This window comes from Musa acuminata, chromosome BXJ1-5 (genome assembly GCF_036884655.1).
Source record: "Musa acuminata AAA Group cultivar baxijiao chromosome BXJ1-5, Cavendish_Baxijiao_AAA, whole genome shotgun sequence".
Classification (NCBI taxonomy): Eukaryota; Viridiplantae; Streptophyta; class Magnoliopsida; order Zingiberales; family Musaceae; genus Musa; species Musa acuminata.
Window position 1 is genome coordinate 47,877,546 of NC_088331.1, and position 22,410 is coordinate 47,899,955.

The following is a 22,410-nucleotide window of genomic DNA, read 5'->3' on the forward strand; positions in this document are numbered from 1 at the left end:
AAATTTAAGATGTAATTATTTCTGAGAGACCCACTCACCATCCATTACATCCGGTTCTTGGAATGACCACAGACAAAGTCATGCATCTTTCACAAAGACATCATTTGCTAACATGAGAGCAAAAGTGAGAGCCAACAGAGTTTTTCAGAGAAAATCAATCATCCATTAATCTGAATGATTCTTAGTGTGGTACAATGACAAAAGGATGGGTGAGAAGAATTAAGCTGCAGATATACAGATAAACTACAGAATAGTTAGTAGTCTCCGGATCACAGAAAAAAGAGTTGATTCCAAGTATGCTTCAGCTCTCATACTCCTTTGCTGATGAATTTGTTTGATTTGATGAAGAGTTTCTTCTGCTTGTAACTGTGAATTGATCCACAAAGATAATCTATATGTTAAACACATTCAAGCAATATTGTGAGGGGTAAAAAGACAACAGAAGCCTAACCTACCGGGGTTTACAATCTTGACAAACTTGGTTACGGTTTTCACAGAGGCAACACAATCTGGACCTGTCATCATCAAATGTGACGCGAGACAGGTTAGGATAAAGTAGCTAAGCATTAGAAACATATCATGCAAAAGACAATTTCTTTTTTGGTCAATGTTCGATAACCTTGAAAGTTCACATCCTTGTCTGAGAACACTTCAATTGCTGTCGAGAGAGGGCTATCTGGTTGATCTGATCTTGAACATCCATTTCCGGCATCATCCTCGTAACTGGGTTCAGTTTGTAAAGTTAAAAATGCATGAAGAGAAACAATGAAAAAGATGTGCCAAAGCAACACAGAGATGCATGGATTACCTTGGAACCGAATGAACAAAAGAAGAGAGTGGCTGAAAAGAAGGATCCACTTCGCAGTCAAGATCGATATCAGCTAAAAGCTCAGAAAAGGAGAAATCACCATTGAAGATATCTAAATCTGGAAGATCAATGTCAAAGCTCCCAGACATTTCATCCTCGGTTGAAGATGTCGAACTGCCAACAGCCATTGGTTCTTCTGAACTGGAAGTAATATTAGCCGTAACAATGGGGGCATCAAAATCTAGCTTCCCTTTGATATGCCCCCTTTTGGTCTTTGAATTTAGTTTATATGGTGAAGCAATATGGTAGCTCCGCTCAACAGCATAATACCCCGTATGTTTGATGGGGCTGACTATGATAGTTTCAGAAGCTATTATGGAGCAATTCGATGGACCAATCGGTTTATAGCTGCCACCATCATTGGTTTGCAAAGATGTAACGTCCATCGGGGAACCTGATTTGTCAACTTGACATTGGAGCGCTTGTGGAGGCGTTTTGGGCGACGAATTGTTCTGGCAATCAGAAGGCTGCTTCAATAAGCTACTTCCAGCAGATGAAGCTTGAAGTGGGGAATTATTTGTTAGAAAACTAGTGGATGATAATTCTACTTTTTCCTGAACTTTCACGGTCGGCGCTTCCTGAGAGGTTAATGCAACACCTGAAGATCCAAAAGACGAGTGAATTCATGTAAAGCAGAGGGCATTGTAAAGGATACTGACATTTGCATATAAATGATGTTGTTACCTTCCATAGCAGACGACAAAACAGGTGATTGAACCCTTTGTTTCTTCGGTTCTGAAGGAAGATTAGGAGAAGGCCTCGAGGCCTTTCTCTTGTTAACATTAGAAGAACTAGGCAGCGAAGAAGTGTTGTTAAGATCTGATTTGTGAGGAAACAAGGTGGATGGTTGCGCATAATTCATAACAGGTGTTCCATTTACCATATGACCTGACATGATTCAGACAAAAGATTCAGTTCGAAGTGATAATAAATCAAACAGGAACTTGCACAGCAGCTTACAGCATGCATGATATCTATCATATTGTATTCTGATACAGCAGCAAGTTCATACACATCATCCATTATGTTCCCCACAGATATAACGTGAAACTATGTTGTTCAGAAACAAAGCAACAAGTATTTTTCTATCAATGGGAAGATGGCATAATGTGAGATTCAACCAAACTCAACAAAGATGGTTTCATCTGTGAACATTGATTGTGACGATTATGTATCCTGCCTGCCGATTCATCAGCATGGTGATCGACCAGTGGACCAGAGATAGGCCTATCTCGCAGTCTTAAACACTTCGGATCCATGCATCTTATTGCTGTTTTTTTCCCCTCTCGTTGGAGAAAAACAGCAAACAGGTGCATGGCATTGGGGAGAAAACACAAGCAATTGCGGAATGGTGAGATTTGGAGCCGGAGGTCGTTTACCTGGCGGAGATCCGCTGGTGCTAGCGTACAATGCGGGAAGGATCGGTGTCACGGGGGTGGCCACAAACTGGGGAGGGAGAAGAGAGGGAGAAGGGGGGAGAGAGGCGGGCCCGGCGGAGTGGTACGCCCGGAGAACCTCCTGCATGCCGTGCAGCGCCATGTCCACCCTCCGCTTCTCCTGGTCCAGCACCACCCGCTGCTCCTTGAGGCTGATGTACTCATCCAGCATCTCGCCCAGCCCTAGCAACCCTTTCGGCACCTGCATTCATCCGAACAAGTCCCTCCACTGTCTAAAGCAGCCACGAGACGAGGAAGAAGACGAGGGAGGACGGTTGGTACCTCTTTGGCCTTGGTCTTGGAGAAGAGATCGGAGGCCTCGGAGCGGAAGGCAGCGAGGGTGGCGGCGAAGTGGTTGTCAGCGAGGTAGCGGTCGACGATGAAGGCGATCTGGACGGGGGTGACCTTCCCCTTGCCGAGATTCTTGGCTTTACTGCTGCTGCAGCCGGCGATGCCGGTGCGGTGCTTGGCCATGGTTGCGTCGAGGAACAGAAGCAGCGGAGCGAGAGAAGAGATGGGCCCATTAGGAACACGCGGGAGTTTTGAGATATATAAGAGGGAGGGAGAGAGCGTTGAAAGAAAGTAAAAAAGAGGAGGGAAAGAATAGGAGAAGAGGGAAGGGTGGATGGGAATACGGAAGGTGGAGATGGAAAAGAGCGCGGCAAAATTTTGAACGCTTCGGGGGAAGGGAAAGGGGAGGGTTATTTGTGGAGGGAAATAAAAGAGGGCCGCGCATGTGTGATTACTGCGGACGTATCACGTGCCTTCGGATCTGTCCTCTCACCGCTCTGCTTTTACTCTTCGCTGCTGCTGCTACCCAAGTCGGTGAAGTCTCGCACGCCATTAATGGACCTTCCACTGATCGTCGTGCTCCGACCACGAATCGGCACACTCGGATCCACAACTGCAGCGCGACACCGCCGGAAGCTTTTGGTGGAGGCGGTAGAACCGAAGACGACACCTTCTTCGGTTGTGCGAATCGACGAGTTGAAACTCCAATTCCATCTTCTGGTCCGTTTGAAATCACGATGAGAAATGAAACTGAACCCCCTTTTTTTTATTCTTTTCTGGTTGGAAACAAGCAATCGAATTGGCAAAGTTATTCTTCCTTCCCGCCAGACATATTTCTTGCATCTTCGATTTTATACAAGTGTTTCTTCCGCTTTGTTATGCAACAACCGTACATGCACGATGCGAGACAATATAAAAAGGCAAAAGAACTAATTCATCCAGCACACCGGTCTTGTTTCGGAAATCAATATTTCACTATACAGAATATTACAATGCACCCTGCTCTTCAGTACATGATTTGGTTCGATTGCTTTACCATCTAACACGTTTTTTTTCAGGTACAATTCTCTTAATATTATAATTATAAAACAGCATGTTTTCACAACTTACAAAGCACATAGTCGAGACCTGAATGTTAAGCCGCAACATTGTTCTAAAACATCATGAGACGAAAAATAGTTTACCTGACCATACAATAACGGCCAGACAAAACCAGTCAGGCTGTTTCCAACCAGGTTCTTGGATGTGCTTCTGTCTGAGCATTTTAGAGATCATGTATCATGTTAAACCAATGGAATCCATCTTTAGCTATTTTGATCTCAGCATCATGATTAATCCACTGATTTACTTAAAATAAGTTGTGTTAACGCTAACTGAGGTAAATTCACAGTGCTGAGCCAAAAAACAAGACAAAAGAAACACGGAAAAGTTTCAGAAAGATGGTTATATACAACATTGATCACGATACAAAACCAAAATCATCAATCAGCCAGGAAGTAAACATTATCCCACTGGCAATTGATGTACAATATAGCACACGTAGGTCAGACATCTCTATGATCAATTAAAAGAGAAGCTATAAATTCAATAGCAGTTAAAATTAATACATTAGTAACACTTAAATATATGGAACAACTTAATAAACAAGTAATAAGCAGTCATGCGACTGTTATTACAGGGTAAAAAGAATTAAAACAAAGGAACAAATAACAAAATGTGTTAATCTTATATAAGAAACCATGACGTAAAGAAACTGCAATATATCTTACCTAAATCACAATATTTCCAAACAAAACTATAAAACTGAAACATGTCAACAAGATTGCCTCATCTTAATCTGGCATAGAGAACCCCATACAAAGCAAAAGCTTCATAAAGCCAAAGGTACTCCAAGCCATCTGGGAGCTACCGTCACTCAAACAGCTTCGTAATTAAGTACATGAAAAGGCACTTCTTCTCATACCATCTAAGCGCAAATATCATTCGAGATATTTATAAAAATAATTATTAAAATTCACCTAACAATAATTCATAATTCATAGGGAGTTTATGTTATGATGACAGCATTGCAAGGTCCAGCTTGGGTCGTGGAATGGTGAAAAATATTTCTAGTTGGTATTGCACTCTTTCGACATTGCGGGGTACCTCCTCTTTAGTGTTTCAAAAATATTATAATATCATGGCTGCAGATAATTCCATCTTGTTCTTTCGATAGTATTCAGATATTCATACTTACCATTTCTAAAAGTATATCCTAGATAAGTACAAGTACACCATAACCATCACAAAATTGTGACTGGCTTGAGCAACTGTACAGGATTTCACTCAAGACTATTCCCATATGCCCAGGCAAAAGAAACAGACCGTGTAGTGTCACAGTAGTTAATGCCAAATGCTACAGCCTTTCTATTGCAATCTTAAGCCAGGATGGAAGAGATCAGGTAGCTGATATCCTGTGTAAAACTATCAAACAAACAAGAACACATCTCTCTCGAATGCAGTATCGGATCCCCTGTTCTAAGCTTGTTGTCCTCAAGAATCATCGATTGTGGTTGAGGATCTATACGTCGACCAACAAATGCAAGCATAGGCTATCTGAACTGCTATAAAATATAAGGATCCAAAAAGAACATCATGAATCAGCCATGTAGAAATTGTACCAATGTAGAATCTAGAACCAAATAACATAAACAAAAAATATGCAATTTGGAATGATTCTGGACCACAACCTATAATATGATATAATGAGAAGATGCTTTCAGATTAAGATACTCTGCACATAAAATAAGGCATTATACAAAAAAAAATCCTAAAATCAAAAGTTAGATTAGATTTGTTACTACATAAGAGGATCCAAGCTACCAAAATGGTAAGATCAGTGATATGATCAAAGACAAGGCAATTCCTGCCAATGTGATGAGAACCCATTGATTTTGGATGAGGAGCCAAAGAGAATCTGATACTTATAGTGCTCCAAAGAACACCGATGAGAGTGAGTTCAAAATCTCATTAACTTAAATTTCTAAGTGGGTGGAAATTCTTATTGTAACAACAAGTCAACAAAAGATTAATCCTCAGTGAAACAGAGTTATAAAGTTCTGTTGGCTATGATCAAAAGCCAGGTCTGCTGTAACTTGTGCAGCTCAAAGAACCAGGGAGTAATGGATGCTCTGTCATGTTTTGGAAAAAAAAAAGTGGCATCAAATAAGTAATCAAGTTGGATAGCATTAATGCAATAGGACACGACTAAAGTAGCATATTATATGGAAGATAATTAGCTGTCCTAGCAGTTTGAACCTTCAAAGTGCTACTTAGGCATCCTGGAATAGAAAATAAATACATAATGGATGATTTCATGAAGCAAAATTCAGAATTTTAAAGAGAAAAGAATCCGATTGATGAAACATCCATAGCAACAGTTATAAAAGTGCAATGCACATTACAATAAAAACGAAATCATGTGGCATGTATACAGAGATACCATATAAAAAGCCAAGAACAGTGGTAATAAATAATATATTGAGGATGCAATTATCAGTTGATCGTCCTCCAAAAGAGTTCCAAGTTTACAAGGTGAATTTGCAATTTTGGCAACTAGCAAGTGTAACACCTGATATGCATCACTCAAAGTGCTAACCATGGACCAAACAATTTGGTCGCAACTAGTGCAATTAACTGCATACTGAAATGCATCAGGCAAGGTGTCTTTAAATAAGAAAAGCTTATACAGTATTGAAGTTAGACATGACCAATCCACCAACCTCTCTTGTCCTCTTACTCAACTACAAGGCTCTTACCCTTGGTTCTTTCCTCTTCTCCCTGACAACCTCTCCCACCCCCACCCCCAGTCTGCTTTCGACTCTCTCTCCATCCAACAAAGCAGCTGTTAGTCATTGCCACTACTGAACCATGTGGAAGCACTAGATTTCCTTTCTTCACTTTACTGAATAATTCACACTGGCTTCATTACCACCCCCCCCCCCCTTTTTTTTTTGCTTTGTCAAGGACTCTTCTGTGCCAACGATACAGCCAATCGCTGAAAGTGTCGGCATGGAATTCCTAGGAACAGCTATTTAAGCAAGGATTTATCAAAATCTGCTATCTATCAACCAAGAAGGCAATCATTGTGTAATAGCACTCACTCACTTTCAGAATCAATGTTCATTTCTTTCCAATTTCCAAATTTCGCTGCAGCAACAACTTTTAAAGACTTCTAAAGACCATGCATTAAGATTGCAACTCCAATATTGCCAACTTATTAGATGCCAAATCCAGAGGTTGCGGAATGCTAAATCCTTAAATTCTATGAAAGAAGTGGGGCTTCTTGTTTTACAAAACTACCTTGGGCTATACATGAGATCAATTAATTAGGTAGGAAAATATAAATGTTCCACTACTCTTTGTTGCAACTCGGTACTCACACTAATCGGTGACTGTCCAAAGTATGACACTAACAGGTCTTAACTTGTACTAGTTGACCTTCAGAAAATAATAAAAAAGCCAAAGAAAAAACCATAGCACCCATGGCAGCTACCATTTAGGACCTCTCCCTCCGTGAGCCCAGGTCACTGACGACAGTAGTCTTCCATGCCACATTGAAGGCTTCTATCTGGCATCAATGATGGTAGCAACATCATGATGTACTAACTGCAAATAGTTATTGGCATCCCGTGAACGGAAGCATCTATTCCTCATCTTCTGTTCTTCTTTGGCTAATTCCGGTAGCTTAATGATTTATAAATGAAGCCAGTGGCAAGTTTATGACACCATCATTCAACCAATTAGAAAAGATGCCTTGTTTGATTCCAAAACTAAGATAATTCCATGGGTAACCTTAAAGCTCGTAAAGTCTGATCTGATTCAACTACTTTTGGTCCGTTTCTTAGGGTTTTTCCAGGACTTAGTGGCCCTATGAAATAGATAACGCAGCTGAGTTTCCCAACCTTGATACAAATGCTATCGTTTACAATTATAGTTCATAAAATTATATTCTCTGCTAGTTCTACAAGCTATTTTTTAACCAAGGGTAACAGTATCCACAAAAACTGATATAAACACATCAACATGGACATTGGCCAAACAAATGTAGCACTGTTCTAGAGAAAAAATATTTAGAAGACTACCAATGCCTTCTCCAAGACTAGCAACCTACAGGTTGCTCAGTTTATCACATAGGTGCTGCTTTGGACCATCGACATTGATTAGATGAGAGCTAATGGACCATGTCTCAACAAGCACTCAAATGTTGTAAATGGATCAGAAGATCACAACTTGGTCAATGAGCTTCAATTACCCATAATTTATAAAATGTTTAGACAAAGATTTTTAATTTTGAATAATACTATCCAGTATGAGCGGTACATACAGGTCCGACAGCATACCCGTACGCGGACCGCCCGCTACTGGGCGGAACGCTCAATATTGCCTCATATCGGATGATATGAGGGTATATCGGACGGTAACGATCAAAATTTCGACCGTTCACACCCGTCACAACTCGATAACAGTCGATTTCGACCGTTACCGATCTGTAACAGTGCTCCAACGATCAAAATGACCGTTGGAGCCCTTTCTCATAGGTTTTTAAACTCATCTTCTCCCCTATTTCACTCTCTCACTCTCTTAAACTACCTCAAACTTATTTTTTCTCACATTTACACTCTCCTAAACTCTACAAAACAATAATTTATTAATTGAAAATTAAAATAATTTTTCTATAAATATTTTAATATTTACAGAAGAGCAATCTGTAACGGATCGAAATACGAACCTTGCACAAGGTTATTCCTCAAAGTCCGAAAAAGATATGTGATACTATTCTTACCTAGTTTATATTGGTTTTGCTAGACTTATACTATTACTATATTTATTTCTAACTTAAAAATTCTATCATATTTTTTTTATTTTCAAAGGATTTTACACCTAAATTAGATGTACCACTTGGTACACAGTGCCGTACCGAGTGAAGCTCGAAACTTTGGTACGGTACGAAATTTCAATAATTGGTTTAGACTTCTCTGCACACCTACCAATTGTTTATAAAATCGTAAAACATCTATATTGATGCTAACAACAGAAGATACAATTAGTATTCCAATGATAACAATACAAATTAAAAAAGGCTTTGATACATGAGAAGAGCATTTCATGGTGGAGCACCGAAATTAACATAAGAACTAGTCAAAATTAATTTTAAGGATGCAACAAAAATAGATTTAACAGTAATATCTATACTAAATTTGACTCATTAACTCAGATGACAAAGTCTTACGATAATTGTCAAATGCAATAACAGGAAGTCAGTGGGTGGAGAAGAAAGGACAGAAAGCAATAAAGAAAGGAAGAAATAGGATGAACATGGAAAATAGAGTAGGGAGAGGAAAAAATTACAGGACAACGAAGAACTGGTCTCCAAACAGTATCATTTAGTCACTTTCTCCTCATTATGAGAGAAAAACCTTCTAACATATTGGCTGGCTGCTTCTCCCTCCTTTCCCAAAGAATTTCCTTAGTGCAGTACAATTCAGTCTTGCATTCCAAAACTCATAGTAACAAAAGAGAATAGAGGCACACTTGCTAAGCATGGTGCCTTTTGCAAAAACCCACATTATCAAATCGAATAGGCAATCCTTAGATATTTATAAAATCACAATCAGCATATTTTTTCCTCTGTCATTCAACTTAATTTCAACCATCTAAAAGTAAAAAACACCTATAGGCAACATACAGCAACGTACTTTTAAATTTTCAATGGAAGCTCAGAACGAGTGTGATGGCATCTAACTGGAACAACACTTGTCATTATAAAGGTTGCCCAGATCTAACAATTTTCAGCATTCCACTGTAAAGGAACTTCACAGGAAAACACTTCACATATGTCAAATAAACATTTTGTATCCATCTAGTATTTCCAGTGGTCCAGTGGTTGGTTAGGAAAGTGGAACAGTATAGTTGACTCACCAACATTATTGAATGTAACTTCAAAAATTAAGATCCATGTTATCCAACTACTTAAGATTATATACACATGCACATGTACAAATATAACAAATTCATTAACCCAAGAACCATCTTTGGCAGAGCTACTCGGGGACAGGAAAAATTCTAAACTGAGACCCAGTAGAAGAAAAACAAACAAAACATGACAAGATTTGTCATGAAATAATTAACAAATACCAGCAGAAAGTACGAATTTCTTTGATGTCATATAAATATAAAAATGGCCAAATAAAAAAAAAAGACTAACCAATATAAATCTGAGAATATAAAAGTGTAGATTATTACATTGAAAGTCCATGGTTCTATCAACAACTGAATGCCTGAACCTATTAGCACCCTCCAAACTGCAGATACCACAAAACAATTAACCACAGTCACAATAAAACAATTCAAACAAGTTCTTAAAGCATCAAAAATAGAGATGACCATATCAGAAAAAAAAATTATATCAAGTTTATTTGCACAATCTTGATAGGGAAATTTGTAATAGTAAAATGGTCTCTATACCATGAAGTAGACTAGCTTCTGATCAATATACATTAAGATACACTAAACATCATGAGATAAATTAATTAGCTACCATCATCAAATCTAAGGTTCTACACTTCGTACACTGGTACAGACGGACCAGTTCTGGTCCAATCCTAGCTGATATATTGACACAAGATATACTAGTACGTGTCACAGTACAAAGGGGAAAAAATGACAGGTGGAGATAAGCAAGGAAGCAGGCAGCGGAGAAGAGGCCAAGGTGCAAGAAAGGGAATCACACGAGAGAGAGAGAGAGAGAGAGAGAGAGAGAGAGGGGGGGGGGGGGGGGCAACACAAGTGGGGGTGTATTAGGGTTTAAAAAATTAATAAAAACTGGGAGATAAGCCCAGAACCACAGTCAAAAAAACTTCCATTCCACAAGCAGACCAATACATACCAGACAGTTTGTAGAACATAAATCCATTCAACATAGACAAGTTATTCATTGTGATGAATATATTAAAATAGATATTAAATATTCATATTTGTGAATGATTAGGGAACTTGGTTTACTAGTCCATCAAAGCATCAACTATATAGTATATCATTAATTATTGATTTTTTATTATTTTTTCAGTGATACTGGACGATTCTACTTGGTATCTCAGTACCACACAGATCCATTACATTATCGAAACTATTATCGGATATATATATAAATATATATATATATATATAAATATATATATATATATAAGACCATGTTAGAAGCATTTTTGGTTAGAGATAAATGAAACAAACTCTTTAAGATGATAACATTCGTTAGAGACCAATAGATGCATTCAACTAATACTAGTAGTAGATGGAGAGATGAAAGATCTAAAAAAGCTTGAAAAAAGAGAAAACTTAGTAACTCTTCATTTGACTAATGGTATAGCCTTCAACAAATCTAAATGACAGGAAAAGGCCATGCAGCCAACCCAAAAATTTGAAACCTAACAGCTTCACCTTGTTGTCTTTGTATTGCTAAAGGTAGTTCCACAAAGGTCCACAATGCTCTAGGACACTAAATAATATGACTCAATTTCACCAAGTCACATATAATGTGGTAAAACAAGTTAAAATTTAGGCCATAATCTAATGGTAATTAAACATCCTTCTAAACACCTATCATTCTTTTAAGCACCAAACCATTGAAATTCCAAGATAAATAATGTCTAATTTGCTCTTTTCTATAACCTAAGATTCAACATAATAGCAATCCAGAAAGGGACTCCAAAATACTAAAACCGTTGCCTCTTAAACAAATAATCAAATCTTATATTGAGAAAGATCTAAAGAGAACATTTTCCAATGTGATAAACATGTAGGAAAAAAATGATCATTCCATGAGCAAGATTTCTACTCGGGAAAGAAACTGGAGCTACCAGTACCACAAACGTATCTCCCACAGAACATGCATCTTCATCCAGATAAAATATAACTACTAAAGCAAGACAATAGCTAACAATTTGTGAAGATCATATAAAAGTTGATGAACATCTCTGAAAATAGCAAAAGTACAACAGCATAAAAAAGATGATATAGCATCAACATATAAAACTGCAAACACAACCATTGGATAAGGGCCTACGACTACTGGTTGTCAAATCAATCCCCACTTGCTGATTCAACTTGCAACTCAATATCCATATCCAACGCTATAGCAGAAACCTAGAAAAGGGATAAACAAAGGCAGTCTGAATATCACAAAAAGCCTCTAAATATGCCAGAAACCAGAGTTCATGCTCACATGATCAAAGGACATAAAATGCCATTTGTATGCATATACAACAGAATGCAGTAGATTACCATGAGTTTTCTGTCTATTTCAAAGGCTTTCCAAAATCTTTCCTTGATTTTTTTGAATCTTCAAGGGGTAAAATACCCTCAGAGACTCTGCAGAAAACACAAAAGGAAAATAGACAATCAGAATTTGCACATTAAAGGTAGTATTTGTTGTTTAATCTTTAAAAAAAAAACTGAATATATTGAACCTTTGCTTCTTGTTGTTTTCTTTCTTAATTGCAAACACCATATCCATGGCCATCTTTTGGTGCTCCCTGGTCTGTGCATGCAGATCCAAGCCCTCCACTGTTTCACAGTCAATGCTGCATATGCGGCACCATCCCATAGTCCCAGGCTTCCTCTTCTTTAACAGCTCAAAGACCTCCATTTCACTACGAGGGTTAAACTGGACAACCACTCATAAAAAAACCATTAAAAAAATCTTCTATATAAGAGGAACAAGGTCAAACAGTACAAGCACAAAGTGCAAACATATGTTTAGTAGACAATGAAAAGTCTGAACTCTGAAATTATTTAAGGGACAACGACAGTCAATGTCATACCGTACTAAACAGTCCAGCTTCATTTGCAAAGTCACGCCCATAACTGCCACCAAGTATGGGATCACCTATAGAAATACGACCCCGACCAAATTGTTCTCCTGCATGAAAAATCTTGGGCAAATCTCTAGAACCAAATGTTTCACCGACCAGTATGTTACTTGCAGACACACGTACAGAAAACTCACCAGGGTGCATGTGAATATTCCCATCCAAGTCCTTTCTTATACTGCCCGGAAATCTACCTGAATCAAGTTGCTCCATCCGGAAACTTCTAGGACCATCAGGAATACCTCTTGACCCAGAGCCTAGCACAAGTGGCAAAAAAATAGTGCTCTCATGAAAAGAAATGCCAGATAAATCTGATGGAAGATAAAAAGCTTTTGATATATCAGGGAATCCATGAAGCTCCATAGAATCAATTTCCTTCAGAAATGGCTTACCTGATCCAAACTTACTAGATGAAAGACCACTGAATTCTCTAACTGGACTTCGTGCAGAAGGTACAACATCCATACGACGGCCGAATTCAAGAATAGGCTTGTGCAAATCAGAAATAGCACCAAATTCCTCACGGAAACCAGCAGGCCTGCGTGTTTCTACAATATCTATCATGCGGTGTTCTGAACCCGCTCCACTAGCTGAAAAAGGACCAGCATTACCAGCTTGGAAAGGACCAAGTTGAGTTGCAGGAAGGGCTCGGGGAATTCCATCAGGCCCTGGCAAAGACCTATCATAAGGTCTTGGTAAAGCATCAGAACCAACCTGCTGCCATCCCCTGTCGATGGGCCTCGACGAAGCAATGTAATTATCAAACTTTCGCATGCCTTCACCATCCAATTGGCTTGGCCTAGGAAATTGTTTCAAATCTTCTTCGAACTCCCTACGACCTACATTGTGTCTGCCAGGATCAAGTGGAAAAGGCCTTGGCATCCCATTATCAGGCAATGATCTGAATCTTTCATCTGGCAAAGGCCTAAATCTGTCTTCAGGCAATCCATGAGAAAAAGAAGAATCACGCATACCATCAACTTGAACTTTTACTGGAATCCCATTAGCCTTAATCACATTTGACTGGACAAGTGGATCGGGCTGCCTAAGATCAGAAAATCCAGGCCTCCTGACATCATATGATTCAGCTTCCAAAGCATTGGCCGGTCCAAGATGAGAAGGACCTCCACGATCTTCTGGATGAAAAGGTCCTCTTGACATCATGGGATTTGATGTATTAAAGGCTCCAGAGTGTGGTGCATGCAGAGGTAATTGTGTTAAAGCTTCACCATGTGAGACTCTCGTACCAGCATGTGGCAGAGGTAAATGACTTCGACCTTGCCCTTGAGGAGAGATACCCTGTTCTGGAAACCCATGTTGTGAAAACCCAACATGTCCAGGAACTCTACCTGTGGTGGGCAAACCTAGACCAGGAAAGGTACCCTGTGGCACATCAGAATGATAACTGCCACCATATGGTTGCCCACTTGGAGGCCTAAGTGGGTCTTGTACAATTGAAGTATGCCCTTGACGAGGATTAGGTTCAGGAAAACTATGACCTGGGGGTCTCATTTGGCCTGATGCCATGTTTTGCCCAGGTACCTGCATTTGATATGGAGGAGCATCCTGGGGTCTTCTATCTGGAATGGGCCCAGGAAGTGGCATATGATGTGGTAATATTCTATCAGGAACCTGATACCTAGGGGTTGTGACTGGAACATTCAGAGGATGACTGTAGGGAAGGTGTTGTGTTGGATAACCCTCCTTACCCGTTAAAGAACCTGATGTTGGAATACCTTGAGGCATACCAGATCCTGGGCCTTGCCAAGCTAACTGGGATGTGTTCTTGTCATGATAAGCAGGCAGGAAGGATGCTTCTTCAATGGATGGAGGAGCACGTTGATGAGCTAGCTGTTGCTGCTGACCTTTATCACTACTAGGAGATGTCAATTGCTGAGGAGGATGAGTTTTACTAGTAACATCCCCAGCAGTCTGTCCTTCACTTAAGCCAAATGACTCCCTGGGAACAGCAGTAGAAATGGCATGCAACTGTGCATTATCATCAGACGATAGTTTCGCCCCTTGGACTTCCACCATGCCACCAGCCTTTTCATTGGGTTTACCTTCTGCACTCTGATTTTCCTCAGCATGTCCATCTTTAGGAACATTCGATCTCTCAGAACCATCTTCTGACAATTCAGCCAATTCCTCCTTCATTGTAAGCTTGGGTTCGGTAAGCTCCACATTTTCCTCTTCAGCATAAGAATCAAGTTTTCTACCATGGATCAGTGTTGATTCCACCTCAGCTTGAATGTCCTTTTCCTTAAACTCTCCACCAGCTTTTTCTTTATCTGCTTCCAACCCTACTTCCGGAATCTTCGTGACAGCTGTTTCTGATCTTTCAATTTGCCCACTCCCTTCAGCATTCTTTGCAGCTAAATCTGATGATGGATCAGGGGCATGGCCCACTTTATCTACTATCCCTGAATGTGGAGCAGTAGATACAGCTTTCGAACTGCCCTGGCTACCTGTTTGGGGAAGATGAGACCTTTGCGACTCATATGTCGCTGCCAAATTTGTGCCAGGCCATGCCAAGTGACTCTGACTTGGCAATTGTTGATTCAGAGGAGGTTGTGCGGGCTTACCAGGTCCACCAGGAAACTGTTCAATTGATTGATGTGGCATGCCATTATTTGCAATCGTAGGCCTGATGGCTACAGCCTGTGCTTGATGTGTTGCCAAACCATGAGCCGGTGGCACATTTTGCTGAGGATGCATCTGCACTGAAACATGCTGTTGCATATGTGGTGGAACCTGAGGAGGCAATTGCTGCTGTGATGAGAGCATCCCCTGCGGAAACTGCTGGCCAGGATGCAAATGGCCATGTGATTGCTGAGGAGGCAAACCCTGCTGAGTTGCCTGTGCATGCACGCCAGGATGCTGGTGCAAATGTTGGGCATGCTGAGGAAGGGGAACAGGAGGCTGCTGCTGAGGATGACTTGCAGGAGGTCTTTGCGTATGTAGCATCGACTGCTGTTGGCCTTGCATTGGCATATACCCAGAAGGTGGAGGCATCCTAGGAGGCTGTTGAGGTGCAAACTGGTTTGGCAATTGAACAGGATGTTGTTGTGGCACACCCTGCTGTGGTGGCTGCATGAGCATGGGGCGTTGTGGCAGGGTACCAGGCTGGGTTTGCTGAAGCATCTGAGGTTGTTGGTAGGACTGATGTCCTGTCACTGCATGAGCCAAGGGATGCTGAGGTTGTGCCATTGGCTGGGACTGGCTTTGGGGATGAGCACTAGGATACTGGGAATGAGGCTGCAGTTGCATAGGTGGCTGTTGAATGGCAGTAGGACGGGCCTGTGGTTGAACATGTGGATGAGATTGCTGATGAGGGACAGATTGTAAATGCTGCTGTGGCTGAAGTGTCTGTTGATACGGTGGTGCCTGCATCTGCTGTTGTGATTGCACCTGGGGCTGAGACTGAGGCTGAGGCTGAGGCTGAGGCTGAGGCTGGGGATAGTGTGACTGGGGTGGCTGCCCAAATTGCTGACCTGCTATTTGTGCTTGGGGTAGTTGATTAGTTTGTGTGTGTGCTTGAGCATAAGGCTGCTGACCAGGTGTATGAGGTTGTTGTGCCTGCAACTGCACAAGTTGGGGTTGAGGTTGGGGTTGGGGTTGGGGCTGGGATAGTGGTTGTTGTTGGGCTTGCATCACAGGAGGCTGCTGCTGCTGCAGTTGCACTTGAGTTGCCTGGGCTTGTGGCTGGGGCTGGGGTAGAGGCTGGGCCGGGGCTTGAGTCTGAGGTTGGGGATAAGGTTGGGTTTGGAGATGAGGTTGAGGCTGCACATATGATGCAGGCTGTGACTGTCCTTGTGTTGCATTCTGAGGAACAACTTGCATTTGGGGCTGGGGATACTGTGGGTAGCCTTGCTGTTGATATTGAGCATACTGTTGATAATGCTGCTGGTAAGCATCATAGCCAGGATACATCTGATAGTACTGCTGGTATTGCAATTGCTGTTGCTGGTACCATTGTTGTGGAGTCGAAGCCTGGGCTACAGCTTGTGCATAAGCAGTTGCATTAGCTTGGCCTTGAGATGCACCAGCAGGTGTAGTGGTAGTAGCAGAAGCAATAGGCACGGTTGCAGGAGCAGTAGCAGTAGCAGTTGCTGCAGGAGTAGCTGTAGCTGCAGTAGTTGTAGAAGTTGTGCTTGCAGTAGCTGTTGAAGTGGTTGTTGCAGGAACTGCTGAGGAGGCCACGGCAGGATCCTGGGAAACAGCTTGGTTTGATGTTGTCGAAGCTTGACCCTGACCACTATCTGCCTGCTGTGCTTGTGGTTGTAAACCCTGCATCATTATCCAGAATCAAAATTAAAAACAGATTTACTGACCTAAAGTCAACAAAATCAAGACTGTCGGAACTCACAGGGCATATTTGTGTATGCTCTTGTACTTGCCGATGTATAATCTGGGTACCACACCTGTTGCATACAACAGGTGAATTTCCAAAGGTACAACCAGTGCAATGTGCAATGCATTCAGACAAAGTTCCCTGCCATTGGCATCCACTCCTGTGATAGAGACAGTAAACTGCCACCTTGCCAATGGTCTCCGCAAGTGCTTTATTTGATTCAATCAGTGGCTGGATACAACATCATGCTGCTATCAGTGAAAGAAGGTTCAACTCCTAAGAGAATTGCAAAATAAAAGAAAGAAGGAAACAGAGACCTTAGAATCTGCTTCAGTCACCAGGTATCCATCATAAGGACAAGCATGTGTAGTGGCCACAACATAGGCTAAACATGGTTTGCAGTACAGATGGGTGCACTGCGATTGTAAAGCCTCGTTTGGGTAGATAAGTGTGCGACAAACAGGGCAGAAATATTCACCAGGAAGAGACTGGATGTTCAGTATACACTCGTTATCAAAACCCATTGTGAAAATAACTCCAATACAGCTGAAGTCAACACTATCAAATTATCCTGCAAAGTTAAATGTCAAACACCTTAGTTGTGCTTTAACAAGATGAACCATGAAAAAAATCTTACATGGCATTATTATGTTAATTTACAGGTAGAGAGAAGCTGACTCCATCCGTTGCATAGTAACCATTTAATAATGGATAATAACTAAATCTCACAGCAGAAACCATCAAAACCATCAAAACGAGGGAGAGGAAGTAGGGAAGGACGAAGTGTAGCCATGCAGCAGCTACTTATATAGCATCAAATGATGCAGCAACTGAATAGATCCAACACCATTAGAAACAACAGCAACTCTTAACAATATGATCGTATGTGAATCTTTACTTACATAATCTAGTAGTGCTCTGTATAGCTACAAAGAAACAAAAGGACCAGCAACATCAAATAACAAACCATTAAACTAACTACAGTAAGCTACAACGAAACAGCTAAATGTCTGGGCGGCATCTTCGGTTATATTCATACAATGCATAAGATTGTCGAACAGAAACCAACGAGAAATCATGCAGACAAAAAAATATATATTACTACTCATAAGCAATATATCCCATTCACATGATGGTACTTTGAGCGCAATACAAGACAAACAGAGTAGGAGGGAACAACTAATCAGGAACAATTGAAGCGGCCTACACAGGAATCAGAAGAGAAAGACCAAAGATCCGCAGGTCAATACAATGCGCAAGATTGCCCTGTCGTAAACCTGCACATAATTGCGTATATATAGAAACCCTACACTACTGCTAAGCACTAGATCATATCCACATGGTCCGTTGAGCGCAGATAAAAAGAACACAAAAAAGACTAGAGAAGGAAGCAACTCGTCAAGAATAATCGAAGCGACCTCGACAGAAATCCGAATCGAAAGAGGAGGAAGGCCCACAATCCGAACCTGGTTCTAGGGTTTCGGAAACGGGCACTTGAATAGGGCTAAAACCCTAGACCGGAGAAGACGAAGCAGGACCGGCCTAGGGTTCCGGCGAGTAAGAGAGGAAACAATGGCGAGATGCGGTTGCTGCTACGTTTCTTTAGATCGGAGGAAAGAGTGGACGTGGCGGCGAAGGAGAGAGAGCGAAGGCTAGGGAGCGAGGGCGAGCGAGGTGGGGATGAGAGGGCGGAGAAATATGAGAAATGATAGGTGGGGGCCGTCACCCTAAAGCCTCCCTTATAAGGAGAGGAGCCGACGGTTTGGATCCCCCTAAGCAAAAATTCACGGTTCTGATTGACTACCGGGTACTGGGGAGGCTGCATCGTTGCGACACAAAATATTTCACCCGATGCTGCAGCCGCTTTGATTCGCTTTGCGGACGCCGCTATGGAGATGAGCTGGGCCTGCGATCGTGACTTAAGGCACGACTTAAGCTTACGAATTATTAAGCGGACTAATTATATGTTACCCGTAGTTATATAGCTTTAGTATTTTTATCCTTATACTTTAAAAAATTATATTATTTTTATAATTATAAAAATAAAATATTTAATCCGTTTATCCTATTAATATTAATTTTATTAACGAAAATTAAAAAAATAAAAAATATATTTTTTAATGTTCGATAATAGATGTCGTCGATATTCATGTAGTTGCTTAGTCGTCTTAAACAATGATAAGATTTGTTTTCACCGCTACGTCACCTGCCTCCATGAGAAGTACACTATTGACCTTATCACCATCCACCCTCATGTTCCTCTGCATCTATGTCAATATTTATGTAGTTGTCATGATATCTACGACGAATATGGTGGCTGCCTCACTGCTAACTCATTTTGGGTGGATCTTAACCTCAACTCGAAGCTAGGTTTGTCGGAGCTCTAATCGCTCCCTCCTATTGTCGTGTTAGTTCTGACACCACCTTGTAGGGAAATCTAGGAGCGACTTCACGTGTAATGAAAGAACAAAAAATATAATCCCTAAATTTTTCAAAAAGGTGTTCGTCATCGTACGAAGATCGGTGCATACAAATATGTGAAACTTAAAATCATGGATAAGATAATTGTGTTACCTAAGGAGATCGTATATCCTTGAAATCCTACAGATATATGTATGAGAGGATGAATGAGATCAAGCGTCCTCCTCTCTAGCGGTGATTCACATGGCAGGTAGTGCGAAGATGATCCTTAAATCGTTGCTTAAATCTTCACACTTATTATCTAAGGAGAAGAGGAAAGAAGAATAAGAGGTGGTAATCAATAAGCATCTAACCTATGGACATTTGGTTCCCCCCTAGAGGTCTCAATCAACTTAACTATAATAGATCCTACCCTATTAGGTACTAGATTTTCATTCAACTACCCAAACCACTTGGATTAGTGGATCTCTATCAAATAATCTCTCATTGGCTCTTATTGTATCTCATTCATAAGATCCAATAATTCATGAGCTTATTGGATATCTAATAAGATATGAGGCTCGGCGGATATCTCATATCCGAACATCTACTTATCGTAATACTTATCTATGTGTGTAACTCTCTATGCCCAATATCGAGTTGGTCGTGAGTCATACCTATCAGAATTCCTTCAAACTCAGTGACTTATTATCCTCATAATAATTTACTCGACTCATCAACTACAGACGTACTAGGCTACTACATTATAGTCCCCGGACGATATAGGGGAATCCAATCATTTTGACATATCTATCTTTAGTTATCATGTATCTGTAGACCCACATCTATCTAATATTCCAGAGATCATATACCAGGCATGGTGTTATCTAACTCATACGGTTTTTTATCGAATCTCACTCTAATCGGATTATCCCGAATGACTATTTCTCTCTCAATCCAAATAACCTTGGTCAAAGATTTGTCTGAGCAAGAACACATAAGATATTCCGCTCATGATACCAAGAGCGGATGATCATCTTTCTGTAGGGAAATCTGTGGGTGACATCACATGCACCATAGAAGAACATAAAAACAAACTCCCAAATTTTCAAAATGTGTTCGTCATCGTATGATGATTAGTACGCAAAATTCGTGAAACTTAAAATTACGTATATGAAAGATTGTGTTAGCTAGAGAGATCATATATCTCTGAATCCCTGCAGATATATAGGAGAGGGTGAAAAAGATTAAACGTCCTCCTCTCTAAGACATCCTTTATGTCTGGTATTAAAGAGTGGAGTACTCATATAGGACATCCTTTATGTCTCAACTCTAAGGATTAGATACACCATTATGACTACAGAATTGATGTTTAACAAAAAGGTATCATCAACCATCCAATATTCCATAAGCGGATCAATCAGTGAACTCATTCTCTAATGAGCACTTATATTGTATCCCCAGTGTCTCCATATGAGCAGCTATGAGACCAGCTGCATCCATCATATGGATGGATATATAACACACCAGTATGTTCGGTTATCTCAATGTCCCTCTCGAGTAACCTACGACCGAGATTATTTAGGGTCTATATTTAAAGGTGAATCAGTCTTATTAATATGATCTCATCATGATTCGATTCCTATTGCACATATCCAATGACATCACAATATATACATGTGTATATGCAATAATCAATATAAAGTAATAAAATATTAAAATATAATAAGCCAAAAGATTGTGTGTCAAGTCACATGTGTCATTACTCATGTAATTGGTTTGCAAGACACCTATGACTAGCACTATCGACACTCAATAACCCTCATAAGGTTGGATGTCACTCTTGATGGCCGATTGTACTAGATTTGAAATTTTCAAATATATAAGTTCGGTATCAAGGAGTAAAGTACTTATATAGAACATCATTTGCATCTCAAGTCTAAGGACAAGATATACCACCCGGACTATGAAATCGTTGTCTAACAATAAGGCATCATCAACCATCCAGTATTCCATGAGTAAATTAATAAATGAACTCATTCTCCATTGAGCACATGTGTTATATCTACAGTGTCCACACACGAGTAACTATGAGACTAACTACCTCTATCATATGTACAAGTACATAGTACAGTAGTATGTCCGATTATCTTTATGTCCCTCTCGAGTAACCTATGACCAGAATTATTTAAGGTTTGTGTTTAAAGACGAATCGGTCTCATTATCATAATATCATCACGATTCGATTCTCATTGCAGAGATCCATGAACATCACAATATATATTAATACAACAAACAATAATAAAATATCAAATAATATAATAAAAAAAGTGTGCCATATCACATATGTCATCACTCCTGTGATCGACTTACATGACACCGATGACTAGCACACATCTCGTCAAGCGACCATTTTGTCGCATCTGCATCGATACTAATTAAAGATGCCAAGTAACCCTTTCGTCGTTTAATAATTGCGTCGATACCGATGCAGATGTAAAGCATCGAGATAACTGCTCGACAAGAGGTGGTGCCAAAATAGATATAGTAACATGGGGAGCGATAGAAACTCTGACAACCCCAGCTTTAAGACAAGGTTGGGATCTACACAATGGGTCAACGGTGAGGCGACTATCATCTTCTTTATAGATACCATGATGACCACTACTATCTGTGTTGATATCGATGTAGTTATCGCTTAGCAACTACATTAGTGTCGACACATTTGTAAAGTGACGCAGGACGAACGGTGATGTTGTCGACGGTGTGCTCATTATGGAGGCGGATGGTGTTACGATGAGAGCGGACCTTATCATCGTCGGAAGTGGCCAAACAACGACGTCGTCGTCAACGCTGACAACATTATCGTCCGTCATCAAATATTAAAAAATTATTATTATTATTTATTAGGATATTTTTATTGATTTTAAAGGTATGTAATTAGGAGCAATCACAATCGGGGCTCGCACCGCCAAGAATGTGCGTACTTATATCGGATGGTAAACGCGTGGCGTCACCTCAAGATGGACGCTTCAGATCGTGCCATAATAGGGATTTGACTTGCGTCGGTGCAGTTAGAGTGCTAACCGTCTTAATTGCAGCGCCACGACCAGTGTCAGCCATGGTCGGTGCATATATCGTTATATATCCATC

At 40.5% G+C, this 22,410-nt stretch overlaps 2 protein-coding genes across 13 annotated transcripts; both read right to left on the reverse strand.

The window, feature by feature from the left end:
• Positions 1 to 56: 56 nt before the first annotated feature.
• Positions 57 to 3,175, reverse strand: LOC135674829 (uncharacterized protein PB18E9.04c-like). Its single transcript, XM_065185037.1, has 7 exons — positions 2,587 to 3,175; positions 2,248 to 2,506; positions 1,553 to 1,756; positions 809 to 1,466; positions 620 to 723; positions 456 to 515; positions 57 to 366 (listed from the first exon to the last, which is right to left on the reverse strand). Exons 1-7 carry the CDS (start codon positions 2,776 to 2,778, stop codon positions 302 to 304), a joined length of 1,542 nt encoding a protein of 513 aa, XP_065041109.1. The 5' UTR covers positions 2,779 to 3,175; the 3' UTR covers positions 57 to 301.
• Positions 3,176 to 4,779: 1,604 nt separating this feature from the next.
• LOC135674828 (uncharacterized) lies at positions 4,780 to 18,564 on the reverse strand. Of its 12 annotated transcripts, none has more exons than XR_010513731.1 (11): positions 18,324 to 18,564; positions 17,175 to 17,428; positions 16,873 to 17,088; positions 12,896 to 16,793; positions 12,641 to 12,760; positions 12,456 to 12,553; positions 12,102 to 12,298; positions 11,917 to 12,003; positions 11,699 to 11,778; positions 9,880 to 9,938; positions 4,780 to 5,195 (listed from the first exon to the last, which is right to left on the reverse strand). XR_010513731.1 is itself a non-coding variant. In XM_065185034.1 (9 exons), the coding sequence occupies exons 2-8, from the start codon at positions 17,379 to 17,381 to the stop codon at positions 11,931 to 11,933; spliced, it is 4,809 nt and encodes a 1,602-aa protein (XP_065041106.1). In that variant the 5' UTR covers positions 17,382 to 17,428; positions 18,324 to 18,564; the 3' UTR covers positions 11,566 to 11,778; positions 11,917 to 11,930. The 12 variants fall into 12 exon arrangements, 2 of the variants coding, with proteins under 2 accessions (XP_065041106.1, XP_065041107.1); XR_010513729.1 differs by having other exon boundaries at positions 4,780 to 5,198; XR_010513730.1 differs by having other exon boundaries at positions 4,780 to 5,765.
• Positions 18,565 to 22,410: the final 3,846 nt, after the last annotated feature.

Bases quoted from the DNA above. Each gene is read 5' to 3' on its own strand.
- LOC135674829 (XM_065185037.1), bottom strand. From the start codon at position 2,778: ATGGCCAAGCACCGCACCGGCATCGCCGGCTGCAGCAGCAGTAAAGCC. The intron at 1,757-2,247 runs GTAAACGACCTC...GAATCATGTCAG, and splicing joins CACCAGCGGATCTCCGCCAG to GTCATATGGTAAATGGAACA. The intron at 367-455 runs GTAGGTTAGGCT...ATCAATTCACAG, and splicing joins TGTCAAGATTGTAAACCCCG to TTACAAGCAGAAGAAACTCT.
- LOC135674828 (XM_065185034.1), bottom strand. From the start codon at position 17,381: ATGGGTTTTGATAACGAGTGTATACTGAACATCCAGTCTCTTCCTGGT. The intron at 17,089-17,174 runs GTCTCTGTTTCC...TGTTGTATCCAG, and splicing joins TGACTGAAGCAGATTCTAAG to CCACTGATTGAATCAAATAA. The intron at 12,554-12,640 runs GTGAGTTTTCTG...TTTTTCATGCAG, and splicing joins GAATATTCACATGCACCCTG to GAGAACAATTTGGTCGGGGT.